Below are 15,657 nucleotides of genomic sequence, written 5' to 3'. Positions count from 1 at the left end.
ACGTTAAGCTTGAGAAGCCAGCACGTTTAACAGTGTAAAGAAGTTAGAATGCATGAAATAGCATGTTGCCTGCGCTTTAACCACAATACAATGCTGTGAAATTATGATATAATGTCCTTTTTCAGTGTAAGATACTGCCCCACTGTATAGAAAGCCTACAGAAATGTGGTATGATCACTCATAAGAGGCTTTGCATGCATGTCCTCTGATCTGTGTTTAGTGGAAGAGCAGCTCATCTTTGGGTGCGTCTTGGTGGTTGTTGAGGAGAGAGTTATATGGCCACTTGTCAGCAGAGCTGTAATCTAAGCCGGCTCAGACGGGATCATAATGTATTTGCTCAGACAAGCATAGAATACAAGAAGGTTGTGGGCTGGTGTATGTAAAATATTAATTTTGTTTTTGTTTGGTGTGAGCACGTCGGGTGTGTCATTTGGCTGGCTTGCCCCGTGTGGGTGTATGGGTTGAAACTGACTTGTGTAGGCATGTAGTGCAACTGATACTGCTGGTTATATTGCTTAAATCTGTTAAAAATCTTTTTTGCTGATTTTTGCATATTTCTTTTTTGAAGCTCTCACAATGTGGCACTTTTTTTGCTGTCGACAAAGTTTTGCAAACCACCACCACAAGCACAGAAAGGGGTGGTTTTGGAATATACTGTCGCTTTCATGCTGCTAATGTGGAAAGATGTGCAGTGGGCACTGTAATTTAGCGTGGAGACCTAGATTTTTGGAGGAGACTTTCTCTCTTTCTCTCTTTCTCTCTTTCTCTCATGAACTTCCGCATGTGATCCCCAGATGCCAGCTCAGGTATCCACAGAAAACGTTACTGATTAGATTTAACCTTCTGTCTGTGTCTGATTAATGAAGAAGTTTAGTCTTTATCACTGTAACATTGGGAAATTCAGATGATGTTAAAGGGGTCATATGGCGGAAGTACGTGTTTTTCTGTGTTTTTGGTGTGTTATAAGTTGCCCGTGCATGTATTAGACACGTAAAATTGCACAAATGAAAGTGTGGGAACAAAAGATGCATTCTATCTAAAAGCGAATGCTCAACCAGACTTGCCTGAAACGCCTCGTGTAACGACACCCCGGTGAATCTACGTAACTTCGTAACATGATTTGACTAAAACCGCCCAAATCTACACGTAGTTAAGGTGGGCGTAATTGTAAATCTCATTGTATCTCCTGTCAGTACAATTGCTTTGGAACCTGATGTTCCGAATATGGTAAGAGGCGTTACATTTACGTGAAATGCTTGCAGTATTTGACCAATCACTATGCACTGGTGAACTGGCCAATCATAGCACATCTCGCTTTTCAGAGCGATGAGCTTTGTAAAAAATCAGCGTGTTTCAGAGAGGCGGGGCAAAGATGCACGGTATGTGGAAAATACAATGTTTTTTAAACTGTAAATGGTGTATACACATTGCGTTACATCTAAAACAAACAATAATATTTTTTTTATCCGTGCAATATGACTCCTTTAAGCATTTGGATGTAAATACTGCTATAAGGATAAATCATATTCAAGAGTCAAACAGACATGAACACGAGCAAGGCAAACAGAACAAACCGAGTAACCCAGCCTACAAAGGGCAATATCTGACCGGGATTCCCTTGAAATGAGAGAAATATAAACAGTGAGGGACAGGAGAAGCCTTCAAATGGATTTTAACAGACATGATAAGAAATTTTTTTTAGATTTTAGATTTAGATTTAGATTCAATTTATTGTCATTGCACATGTACAAGTACAAGGCAACGAAATGTGACCTCTGCATTTAACCCATCCAGAGAGTAGTGAACACACGCACAGCAAGTGGTGAACACACGTACCCCCGGAGCAGAAATGGTCGTGAACATAGAAGGATTTGAAATGGATGAAGGCCAGCAAAAATCGCTGCTTTTGTTTTGGTTAATATTTATAGTGCACATCAAAAAAGCAGCAACAATGAAGGTTTGGAGATGAGGAAGGAAGGAGGAAATGACAAAAGCAAAAACATGAATCAAGTACAGATAAATAATCCACCGCAATGTACCTGTGGAACAATGGCTTAATTCATGTGATGGAACGACAGTTTAAAATGAATTAACACTTTTTATGTAAAAGTTTTTTTCCAATAAAAATAGGTGCTTTTGCATAGGCACTGTATGTTAGTGACAACAGCAATAACAACATGCTTTTAAAATGTAATATCAACTGAAAACAAGCATATGTTTCAAGTACATCATTAATAAGCTGAAACATGCAAAAGACTTGCAAATGATGATTTTGTTTGTATCGTTTCTAATACTTTTTTAAAGTAGTTAATTGACATTTGCTTGATCTAATTAGACACATTGTTGCAGTAAAGAACTATTTTAATGTCAAATTTTTTAATGAAAGTAATTTTTCATGCCTTTTTAGAAATGTGTCACTGTTAGGAATGTGATGCGTGAAGGTTACGTCAAAACCTCTATATCTTGGTTTTAGAAATTATGCTGAAGGGACAACTTTACTTTGCGTTGAGCTTTTAATCCTCACCCCTGAAACATCAAAGACAGAAAAGAAGAGAGAATTCAGATATTTGAATTGAACCATTCAACAGCTGCTGTATTAAAAGGGGCATTATTAATGCATAAGACAATTGTGGCCAGGAATAGCACCTCCTCCACTGGATTACTTTTAATAGTCCTCATGGTGCTAATCTTAACGTGCTCGTTCTGTGCTCGCAGTTATATTTTTGTGTTATGAAAGACTTATGAGAACATCACAGGTATACGTCTGATAAAGGTTATTGCTAATCCCCAGGCAAACATTTTCTTAATGTTAAGTGTAAGCATCTGGTACAGCATGTATGAGATTAAAGATTGTTCAAATATCAGGTCACTTCCCAATGGGCATTACAGTGAATATTATGACTGNCAATATCTGACCGGGATTCCCTTGAAATGAGAGAAATATAAACAGTGAGGGACAGGAGAAGCCTTCAAATGGATTTTAACAGACATGATAAGAAATGGTCGTGAACATAGAAGGATTTGAAATGGATGAAGGCCAGCAAAAATCGCTGCTTTTGTTTTGGTTAATATTTATAGTGCACATCAAAAAAGCAGCAACAATGAAGGTTTGGAGATGAGGAAGGAAGGAGGAAATGACAAAAGCAAAAACATGAATCAAGTACAGATAAATAATCCACCGCAATGTACCTGTGGAACAATGGCTTAATTCATGTGATGGAACGACAGTTTAAAATGAATTAACACTTTTTATGTAAAAGTTTTTTTCCAATAAAAATAGGTGCTTTTGCATAGGCACTGTATGTTAGTGACAACAGCAATAACAACATGCTTTTAAAATGTAATATCAACTGAAAACAAGCATATGTTTCAAGTACATCATTAATAAGCTGAAACATGCAAAAGACTTGCAAATGATGATTTTGTTTGTATCGTTTCTAATACTTTTTTAAAGTAGTTAATTGACATTTGCTTGATCTAATTAGACACATTGTTGCAGTAAAGAACTATTTTAATGTCAAATTTTTTAATGAAAGTAATTTTTCATGCCTTTTTAGAAATGTGTCACTGTTAGGAATGTGATGCGTGAAGGTTACGTCAAAACCTCTATATCTTGGTTTTAGAAATTATGCTGAAGGGACAACTTTACTTTGCGTTGAGCTTTTAATCCTCACCCCTGAAACATCAAAGACAGAAAAGAAGAGAGAATTCAGATATTTGAATTGAACCATTCAACAGCTGCTGTATTAAAAGGGGCATTATTAATGCATAAGACAATTGTGGCCAGGAATAGCACCTCCTCCACTGGATTACTTTTAATAGTCCTCATGGTGCTAATCTTAACGTGCTCGTTCTGTGCTCGCAGTTATATTTTTGTGTTATGAAAGACTTATGAGAACATCACAGGTATACGTCTGATAAAGGTTATTGCTAATCCCCAGGCAAACATTTTCTTAATGTTAAGTGTAAGCATCTGGTACAGCATGTATGAGAATCAAATATCAGGTCACTTCCCAATGGGCATTACAGTGAATATTATGACTGATAACACATTGTATTAAACTAGATTCATTTTATATGTCACAAAGAAGTTATTTTAAACAACATAGGTAACCTGTCTCCTATGGTCTCTGTGATATGACATCAAGTTGGCAGATTTTAAAAAATGTATTTAGAGGAACAGACTTTAATTTTTTACTTCTACTATTTGCATGGTATCTTAATCTGAATTTGTCCTGGTGTAATTTGTTATTCAGATATGGGGTGCGATATCTGTGATAATAAACTTTTTTTATCTTGCGTCTCTGTGTGTACCCTCAGCTTATTTGTTTTTCCAATCAGCATTCTCTAATTAATCCATATTTATGAGAGGCATAGTGGTGAGCGGAAAGACTCTTTTTTCACGATTGGCCACGGCGATGTTATTAGTCTTCAAGGACAAACCTCCCTTTCTTCCTCCTACTTGTGTCTTCTGTTCAGTGTGTCTTCTGATAAGACCTCTGACTTTCACACATCTGTTTCAGTGTGACATCCGTAGGTGCCGCACAGACATTAGTTACACAACACATCAATTTCACACATTCTGAAATGTTTTAGCATGCAAAAACACAAATCAAGTACCATTGGATTGTGTAGAGATGTGTTTATGGCTGGCTACTTGAATAACAAAATAAATGGATATAGAGGGTATGCACGTGTCGTCACTTTCCCACATGAACACGCCGAAACACGCCCGCTTGAGTGGTAAAACACAGTTCTGGCAGGTCACGTGAGCCTAGCTTGTATCAGCCGATCACACCATTATTGTCCTTTTGACAATAATATGTGTTCTCTCCAGTGTCTTGTCATTGGCCCTGCCCCTCTCGTTTCATGTATTGCTTTCCTTCCATGTCTAATGTTTCCCACCTGCCCTCGCTCGTTATCCTTCGTTTGTCTAACCTATAAGATGTCCTCATGTTTCATTGTCTTGTGCTGGTGTATTGCGTTCGATACTTTCCATGTCTCCTGAGCTTTCTTGTTGTTTCATGCTCGTGTTCCTGTTTTAAGTCTCTGTCAAGTTTATTAAGTTTTTAGTTTAGTTTTGTCCAGTTATGTTTAGCGTTGTTTAGTGTAAATCAGTCTTCGTCCTGTTAATTTCCTGTTTTGTTTAGTTTACCCCATCGCGGGTTTTTGTTTCGTTTTTGGTTATTTAATAAATATTCCTGTTGTGTTAACCCCTCATCTGACTGCGCTTGGGTTCTTCTGTCCTCGAGATCCGTGACACCAGCTGCTTGTAATTTCAGCAAATAATTGCGCGTTTTAGTCCCGGTTTCTTTGTTTCTCCAATTGAAAGCAGCCATTTTGCTGAGTGTTTTACCACTCAAGGGAGCGTGTCCCGGGGCGTATCCCGGCATGTTCACATGGGAAAGTGATGTCAATACATACCCCCTATTGGCACAGACGTTTTAGGGAAACTCTATGTCTAGTATCTATATTTGCATGCATTTGACCTAAAGAACTTTAATAAAAAAAAGGAACCAGCCAGGTCGGGTTTCTGTTATATTTCTGTCTGTCATCAGTACATAAATTAATTAAGTAATAAAGCTTAATATCAGTGGGACATATAAATCTAAAACGTAAGGTACTCTGTTTTTTAATTCTCCGTGTTTCTTTAAACATAATTGCTTCCTCTTGTGATCAAATTGAATAACAATTGGGATGAATTTAATTACATTTGTTTGAGAGCTGAGCTGCATAGAAATTTCTCAAAAATGGTGACAGTATATCTCACACACCTTTGCGGTCTAACTGAAATCCCCCTGAGCTGCGAGAGGTCTAACTTTGATTCAGCACAGCCTACTTAAACACATCTTCTCTATTATTAGCCAAGCGAGGATCAGTAATGCCTTTCAATTGTTGCTATATATTTGGCTGCTACAATTAGCTCCTCTGCGGTTGGCTATGACAGAATGTTCTTGTTGGCTTAACAACTGATATGTTGTATAAAGGAGGACGTATTCAGTAAGACGCTTCTCCCTATAGCAGTAATCAGGACGTGTCCAAAAAATGTTTTAAACAAAATGTGCACAAGGATAAAAAAATAAACGATTGCACAAGGACAACTAATCAGCATGATTTTCCACCCCATTACCTCTTTCAGGATATTTTTTTCCGAAACAAAGCAAAAGTAATTGGATTTCTTTAAAGCCAGACGACATTTATGGGTGAAGTAGCTCATGTTATACAGTCTAATGAATTCATTGTCAGTAGATATAACCAATGTTTTTCTTTGATAGTGAGCTCAAATCAAAGGCAGTCATACAAAACATGTTTATCCAGCCGACCTGACTAATTGCTTTCCAGCACATATACTACAGTATACAGGCAGTCCAGATGATTTTATTTTTAATGCGTTGTAATTGTAATGCTGCAGAAAAAAATAAATACAACAAAAAATGTACTGCTGATTCTAAAACATTGACTTTACAGTTCAAAATAAATGATTAATAAAATAAAAATGGATATCTATTTAATAAAATAGATACATTGTATTTTTTGTATTTAGCCCTTGTTCAGGTGTTTTATGTATGCATGCTATTCTGTGTTCTCAATTCTCACAATTGCCATATAAGGTTTCTACAATGAAATTGTCAGGACTGGTGAGGACAGAACCCAAGCGCAGACAAAGGAATGGCAGCAACAAAATATATTTATTAAACACAAACAAAAAACCCACGATGGGGCAACTTTAACAACGAAAGATCTTCAAAACTTGAAATCAAAAAACTTCCCACGAGTGGGTAAAACAAGGCAAGGCATAGACATGAGAAAATCACTTCAGAAACAAGGATCAGGAAACAAGGACACGAGATACATACAAGGGTGAAATTGAACGGAACAGCACAGGACGGAAAACAGAGGGGCATTAAATAGCTGATCTAACAAGGGATAATTACACTAGGCAGGTGTGGGGAATGAAACACTGGCGGGAAGCTAGATGAGGAAACGAGGGGGCGGGTTCAAGAGACTAGACAGGAGAGCACATGGCCATCATAACAAACAATGAACATGTGCTTCCATACATAACATGTGGGACTGTCATGATCCTGCCACAAGACTAGAAAAACATGACAAGGTGAGGCAGGATCATGACAGAAATAATAATTCAGGGTAGCATATAAGATTTTTAAATAACATTTTAAAATTGGTTTTATGTCTTGATAATCATAAAGATTCTCTGGCGCAACAGCAGCTATAAAGCCTCACCTCTGCTGTTATTTATTTATTTCTCACTCTTGAAGGAGGAGGAGATGCAACAAATTGGAAGAAGAAAGTGTTAACGGGCTGAACAAAGGACTTGTGAAGCATGAGGATGAGTGCCTTTAAGGAAAAAAGAATGCAAACATTACAGTATTTGAAGAGTGCTTGATTTAATAGAGTCCTTTATATCTATAAAGGACTTATATCTACTGTATTGCTCATGAATTCACATCTTCGCTTTGATCTATGTGAAAGTTCACCATGCACAATAATTTAAGAATGTCACAGCAAATAATTTTCTTTTAATCTTGCTGTTGAAATATTCCTGTGTAATTTTATGCATTTTGCAATGTACTTTGTATTTTGTACGTAAAATATTTTATGCAACACATCCATTTCTTTCAAATGAATTATGCACTCTCTGAATTAACAACATCCATTTTTAGACCATTGCTTTGTTAAAAGGCGCTCACTTTAGAATGTGTGTGTAAGCTTGTTGGAGATGCCTTCATAAATTTCTAATAGGAAATTAGTGGAGATTGTGACAAAACTTTTCCAACAAAGTTTTCAAATAAATTTGTCTGGCCTAGTTTTTGTTCTGCGTGGAATCAGCAGAAGTGCTTTGAGTGTTGACGACCATCCTTCAGGCAGCATGGTGCAGTTGCTCATGCAAGGAGTTGTTGGCCTAAATCAGAAAACCCACTCAGTTTGCTGGCATTGTATGAGAATGCGTCTGCTCCCAAAACTGGGGCTCAAGTCTAGTGTTTAGATATAAAATATACATTGGATCTGTAGCATGTTAATATTCAAATCTATCTGATGCGAACAAGTAAATACAATTTATAACTGTACATTTAATTTATAAGTACCATTATTAGGATTTTAACTACTTTATACATTCTTGTGTCTGGCATAATCATCAGAAGTCTACTGCTGTGCAAAGGAAAACCATTTTGCCAACATTGAGTTATAACCGATTATGATCTGTCCTGTGATAGAAGAGTTTAGCTAAAATGCAAAGAAAAGTCATTTTCTCAGTGATTGATAGTTTCTGGGTTTTGCCTTTGTCAGCCCGACATCGGTGCGGGATTATGTAGGTTTTGTGGTATTTTTATTTAATTTTTAGATTTGTTTTCTTGATATGTCCTGACTTGATTAAATTATATTTCACAAAAAATGTCCATTGTCATTAGCACAGTTGGTAACTTCTAGGAGTCACGACGGAAGCAAAGTGTGCATTAATGCAAGTTTTAGCTCAAATATACTTACAGATACAAATATTACAAAGCAGAATTGAATGTCCTTTCAAAAAGTAGTGCCTTGCTTAATTAAGTTTTCAGCTTACAAAAGTCATATCAGTGTTCACTTGTTGTTGGAGCTTCTCAAAAATGCCTCTCGGCATGGAAGTGAACAGTTTGCAGCTCGCCAAACAGTTTGCAACTGGTTTTAGTTTCTGCTTCCTTTTGGCACCCGCTGTCGGGTCTGCTTGGTCCCTGATGAATCCATTAAAGGCTGCACTGCAGGTGATCATATACTGAAGGTAAATGAGCATCAAAGCCTTATAGTGAAAGTGACCTATCTGTCAGATATGGTGACCCATACCCGAAATGTGACCTCTGCATTTAACCCATCCAGAGAGTAGTGAACACACGTACATCCAGAGCAGTGGGCAGCTATCACTCCAGCGCCTGGGGAGCAAGGTGACTTGCTCAAGGGCACCTCAGTCGTTACCCGCCGGTCATGAGAATCCTTCTGGTCACGAGTCCGACTCTCTAACCATTAGGCCACGACTGCCCACTTTTATAGAAAGTGCAGCATCATCACTACATAGTGTAAACAACACTGGTTAGGAAAGGAAAGGCAATTTTGCTTGTAAAACTGAATCAGATTCTGACTATACTGAGAAGATCATCTGCTCTTCAACTCACTTTCGATATAAAAACACAAACCCTGAAGGAAGCACATCTTAGCAAACAGTCCCTAACTAGTGAAGTGTGGGTCCCTTTACAGTAATGACTCTTGATAGCTTTCTGTATGTGGCAGTTATTTTCCCCCTGTGAGTATCCATGAGTAGAGCTTGATGTTTTCCTCGGGCTAAATGATGGTAAGGTTTGGAACATCATGTGCTTTTGGCTCAGAGCTACATTGTGGACTTCAAAATCTATTGCTTTGGCAGATCAACAACCCTAAGCTATTCTAAATGTACCTTATACCCATTGAGACTGGTTTTGTCTATCTCCATGAAATTACCATCCCCAAGACTCCCACAAGGAGTCTAGAGTACTTAATAGTACACTACGGGTCAAATTCGCCTGTAAGTGCCATTCCGTTCTTCGGTTGCTGAGGAGGAATTGAAAGACAGTAGAGAAGTGGCCCTATAAAATGAGATTGTGAAACTAAACGTTTCTGCAAGATATGCTTTACTTGACTTTTGTGATACATCATCATCCAGGTGGATGCTGCACATTGGTGGTGGTTGAGGAGATCCCCTTCCATGCCAAAGCGCTTTGAGTGTCTAGAAAAGCGCTATATAAATGTAACGAATTATTAATAATTATTATTATCATTTTCGTGATTGATATTTGCAGTTATTTCAGAATTGCAGAAATTTTGAGATTTTACTTAAGTTACACCCTTAAAAATAAAGGTGCTTAAAATTTTTGGTTCCACGAAGAACCATTCAGTCAAAGGTTCTTTAAATAACCATCTCTTTCTTACTTTTTTTCACCTTTTGTGAAACAGAAAGGCTCTTTAGATGTAAAAGGGGTCTGTGACAAGCAGAGCGGGATGAGGGCCATGAGGGAACGACGCGAGGCGGCTGGTGACGCGAATGAAGCTGCGCGTTGCACCGGTCTCGCATCTCTCACGGAGGACCTCCGTAAGCATAAGGACAAGGACAAGAGAAGTTCTCTCATTATCACTCGTGTCACCGGCCTCGCGCCGTTCCCTCACGGCCGTCGTCCCGCTCTGCTTGTCACAGGGTCATATGACACGGTTAAAATGAATATTATTGTTTGTTTTAGATGTAATCCAATGTGTATACACGATTCAAGGTTCAAAAACGCTGTATTTTCCACATACCGTGCATGTTTGTATCTCCTCTTTGCCCCACCTCTCTGTGAAACACGCAGATTTTTTTACAAAGCTCATTGCTCTGAAAAGCGAGGTGTGCTACGATTGGCCGTTTAACCACTGCGTAGTGATTGGTCGAATACTGCAAGCGTGTGACAGAAATGTAACGCATCTTACCATATTAGGAACATCAGGTTCCAAAGCAATTGTGCTGACAGGTACGCCCACCTTACTTGCATATGAAGAGTTTGTTTCCAAAACGCTATAGTCTTACATACAGGCACTGGAATAAAAATACATTCTATCAGTCATCGCTCCTAAAATGAATTCAATGGGTCATTTTTTTAATGCTATAAATTAGTGCCTCATCTTCTTAATCTCCTCACGTAAATAATTTGATTTCTATGGTTTACGTTTCTTCCCCACCGCAGAAACCAGCACAGGTTCATCAATGCCGTCAAAATTATTCATTTTTTTGTTTGTTTGTTGAGCACAAAGTACAAAGTAGATCAGGGAAACTAGGATGCCGACTGTATTCAGAGTGCCGCCATTACCGTTTACAATGCGTGGAATGGTGTGCTGTGATTGGTTGATATATCGCATTCTGCAGAGAAGTGAGACTGGCGTATATTGCGGTTTGGAAAGAAAGGGAGAAAACATGACTGAATAACACGGCGGATATCGCATTTTGCTTAGATTTTTAGATAGAATGCATCTTTTGTTCCGACACTTTAATTTTTGCAATTTTACGTGTCTAATACATGCATGGGCAACTTATAACACACCAAAGACACAGAAAAACACTTATTCGCACCATATGACCCCTTTAAAGGTTTTTTATGGAACCAAAAGGTTCTTTTATGGCATAGAAAAACCTTTTGAAGCACCTTTTTTAAGGGTGTAGTGTCAGATATATAATATTGCCTTTTCAAAATAAACTTCCTTTTCATGTATTTTAAGCTTGAAATAAATTAATAATCGAGCTTATTATGAATTATGAAATCAAAGATTTACATTTATGGATATTCAACAAATCTATGCAACAACTGTGCTCAAGCTGTATTTTTAGTAAATGTCCCAAATGTCCCATCATAGTTTCATTTATTAATACATTTTATACTTTTGGAATTCTGCACCTTTTCAAAATAATTTTCTGTTAGACATAAATCAGGTTGTGGGAAGATTGTGCCTGAGGATTGAGCTCGGGTTCAATTCTGACAAGTTTTTTTTTGCATCTTTATTGTCTGATGGTGAAACTGAGAGAAAATTGTTGCCAGGTTGAAGGAAAATCTAGATTTATGTATATCCGAGCTCCCAAGGTGCTCAAGTGGCATCAAGTGATTATTTCATATCTTCCTAGTGTCTGTCAGTCTCAATAACTTTGAGTTCCACTCTCCGCCTGTCTCTGGTGATCTCTCTCTTTCTGTCATCTTCCATATTACCTCTGTTGAAGGAAAATATATGAGGACCTAGTCCTCAAACTCCAGGTGACAGATTACATTTTACAGCCATATTCATCTGTAGTCAACAAGGTATAGAGTTCATCCAGGTCCATGTGTTCAGAAAATCTTTCAGTCCTTTAAAAGGAAATGAGTGTGTTATATTGTACGTTTTCCCAGTGTCACTCACTGGCCCACATATCCGCCCTTTGATTCTTGCCTTCTGTGTTGAGGGTGAAGTTCAATTACTTTCTTGTCAAACAACATAATTTTCAGGTAAACTGAGGGGTGAATTGATTTAGCCCGCTCTCTGAAAGTCACGCGTCAAAGCCAATAAATTGATGGCTTGGTGGCTTCGCACTCACTTAGCGTCAGCTGCAGTAATTATTTATTGGCCTGTGCATAAGATGGGCTCTTCCACTTTGCTGCCATTCTCCTGTTCAGTTCTCCCTCAAGCTACAGTTACTACAGTTCTCGTCTTTATTGTGCCATTTTATTTTTAACTAAAAAATATAATTATCTTTTTATTCCCAATGTTTGTTATTTATTTTTCTTTATAATGATTATATCCACATGTGACATGATCATGTAAACAATTTCTAAATATACATTTTTGAACTTTAAGTTAAATATAACTTTCATAGCCCTTAAATTTAATTACAAGTCAATTTTAATTTACCACATTGTTCTTGTAATGTTTGCATTTGATTTGCTTTTAGGCATATAAGAGGCAAATATAAATAAATGTAAAAGTCAATTGTAAAATCATTTATAAACATTATAAATGTGTAGCAAAGACAATGGAGAAATATTAGTTTAAAATATGATTAAAATGAATAAAAAGAAAATACAACACATACAGAGTTATTATAGTTGTGTTTTCAGTGTAGTTTTGCAAAGACTTTGAATTGGCTTTTACTTTTATATTTTTAATTTTTTAATGTTTTAGTTACATTTATTGCAGTTTTGTTATGTGCTTTTGTTATTTGTTTATGTTACTATACTGTATAAGATGAATTTATTTTTATTTCTTATTTATTTTTTGTTTATTTTTTATATATTTTACGTTAATTAATTTGAATTAAATTAAATCAATTCATTTATTTATTGTTTCTACTTTTGTTTAGTTTATTAAGTTTTCCAAACAACTTTTAGGTAGATATTTTATTTGACTTAAATTAACAGAAATGTTTTAATAGTTTTAGGAAACTTCAGCCCTGTAGGTTTCTAAGCAGGTTACTATAAATTTGGTAAATTAAAGACCTGAGGACTGGTGTGATGTTTATTTTGGTTCTGCTCTGAATCCTGCCAGCAGTTTTCAGTACAATGCTTGTTTACCAGTTTAATGAATTCCTTATATTTTAAGCTAAATCATATTTTTTCTCTGTTCTTCCCTTTCAGAGTCGAAAACATGCAAACAAGGTGCGTTTGTATTACATGTTACACCCAGTGGATGGAGGATGCCCGGCTAAGAAGCTCAGAACAGATGATGTGAGTGTCCCATCCTTTATGTTTTACAAATGACACCTCTCTGATGTGTTCTTAAATGCCTATGCAGGCAATATCACAGCATACATCACATAATAGCTGCTGTCAAACCTTTTGCACTCTTTCAATGATCGGGTGGTGAGTCTTTTCTGTTAATGGGCTTTTACAGCTATTGATCTCGGTCTGTCCACACAGTGAATAGTTATAGTGACCATTGTCCTATTTGTGGGTAAATGTAGAGGAGACCCTAGAGTCATGGCCTGTCAGTTTAGCTTTTTATCAGCTGTTTTTTGTTGTTCACTATGAAACTTTTCGAATCTAACTTAACTCTGAACTTCAGACATCTTTTGAAACGAGTCTAGCTGAGATGATGGTCTGTCTGCTCTACTTCCCTCAGTGGGACAAAACAGACTTCTGCCTTATAGCCACGTTTGATGGACCATTCAAACAATGAAAGAAACTCACAATCACGAGTTTGTGTGAATGTTGTTGGATCAGCCTTTTTTGTGCTGAGATGGTCTATGATGCCTGTGGTTTGTACAGATGTTACTGCTAAACAGACCGGCAAACCTCACACTGCAGGACGCCAAAAGCTCATGTAAGTTTTTTATGTGAGAGTCAGATGATGAGAAATTGTAGCCAGCAGCTATGGGATACAGTCAGAATGAAATTATATTTAATTTGGTCTGTTGTATTGATATACAGTAATTGTATACATCATTAGACATGCTATTGACATTGTGACAGAGGCAGCTGTATGCTTATCAGAGAAAAACAGTTACGGTATAATAAAAGCAATTGGTATGTTTATTGTGTTGGGTAACATAGGCAGATTTCAAAAGACTGCAGTTCTTTTTGAATTTTTGGAGTGAACTTAGCAGTGTACTTTGTCAGATCAATGGCAACAACCAAAAGACATCCAAGCGGTCATTGATCTGCATCTGTCTTCTATCAGTCAATAGGCTTTTTAGTCATATAGACTGGACGCTGTGATTTTAATGAGCCATTACCTACTGAAGATGATTTTAATGAGGTAGAAATATGGACTTGGCTTGTAAAAAATGGGCCAAGAAATCATTTTAAAACTGTGATGGATCACGGAGACTGGATGTGCTCATGTCTCCCGTCTCTTTCTAATCTTGATGTTTATGAAATTGTCTGATGACAGGCAAGCACTTATTGCTCTTGTGTCAAATACGTTTGGTTTGAAATAATGAAGTTTGAATTATGCTAAATCATCTTCATTTAAATAATCCTCTTAGGCTCTTTTATCATTTATCAGTTAATGTACAAACTAAAATTAATCCCCTGAAACAAAATAGTGCAAGATCTAGAATTTTTATGATTACCTTTTCTCTGTCATTAACACATAATGTGATAGAGGGAAGCTCAGGAGTCAGGAGGTTGACAGTCCTCAGAATCAGCAATTTTCATAGTGGAACCAAGGGAGTGGAGTGGAACTGAAAGCAATTATTTTTCCACTACATTACCTTTTCTGGTATTTATAGATCAATGAGCTGTACTGTACATGGCTGTTGTTGTGTTCTGCTTTCAGATATTGTCATGGTTTAGATTTCAAAACAAAATCAAATGTATTTTATTTACACTCTCATTTTCCTCAAGTTGTACTTTAGGAGCTCTTATTACACGGCTCGTTGGAATTTTGACTTTTTTTGACAAATTAAATGTAAATGTATCTTTTAATAACATATATGATAGTATATTTAAAAATGATTAAACCACATTGCTTGTTCGTGACATCTGAACGTCGTTTCTTACCTTAAAACCAAAAGTAATCTGCTTTTCCTCGCAGAAGGTCAGCATTCGGTAAAAATGAGCTAAAAAATATTTCAAATTCACATGTCCAGTTTTTTCTCATGTGGCAAGTAGCCGTGTAATGTACAAGCAGCCGGCTGTTATCGCGAAATATGCCCTTTCAGTGTGATACAAGACCCTCCTTATATTTTAACATTATTCACAATAAATTGACTTATAGACAGCCTAAAACCTAATTATTATATGAATTATTTTATTATACTGTCAACTATCCTAACGGCACCCATCAGTAAGTACTAAAACCAAATGCTGTCATTCATTTTCTTTTTGTGTTGGGGAACTAGCCCTAGAGCACTCTGAAGATGCTAAATCTATACCTGCACCAAGAGTCAGTGAGCAGCCAAGTTTTAACCGGCTGTCCTCTGCTCCTTCAACGGCTAATTAAACAGCAGCCGATTGTACAGGAGATCACTGGCCACATCTATCTGTTTAACACAAATCAGCTGTCTGCAACTGCTACTAATAGCTACATGGTCCCCTAAGGACACTTGAAAAATCTCTCCCCAAGTCTCCAACACTGTAACTCAATACGTGGGCCATTGCGGAAGATACAATTAGCAGGCTGAGACAACTCCTGCAATGA

At 37.1% G+C, this 15,657-nt stretch overlaps 1 protein-coding gene across 1 annotated transcript in view; it reads left to right on the top strand.

The window, feature by feature from the left end:
* Nucleotides 1–15,657, top strand: part of zmat4a (zinc finger, matrin-type 4a) — a 94,405-nt gene that overhangs the window by 20,137 nt on the left and 58,611 nt on the right. The window contains 1 exon segment of the mRNA XM_057360542.1: nt 13,152–13,241. Coding sequence (XP_057216525.1) covers nt 13,152–13,241 — 90 coding nt within the window.

The sequence above is a fragment of the Triplophysa rosa genome, linkage group LG2 (genome assembly GCF_024868665.1).
Source record: "Triplophysa rosa linkage group LG2, Trosa_1v2, whole genome shotgun sequence".
NCBI classification, from domain to species: Eukaryota; Metazoa; Chordata; class Actinopteri; order Cypriniformes; family Nemacheilidae; genus Triplophysa; species Triplophysa rosa.
Note: the sequence above shows the minus strand (reverse complement) of the source record. Positions and strands in the feature narration are given on the sequence as shown.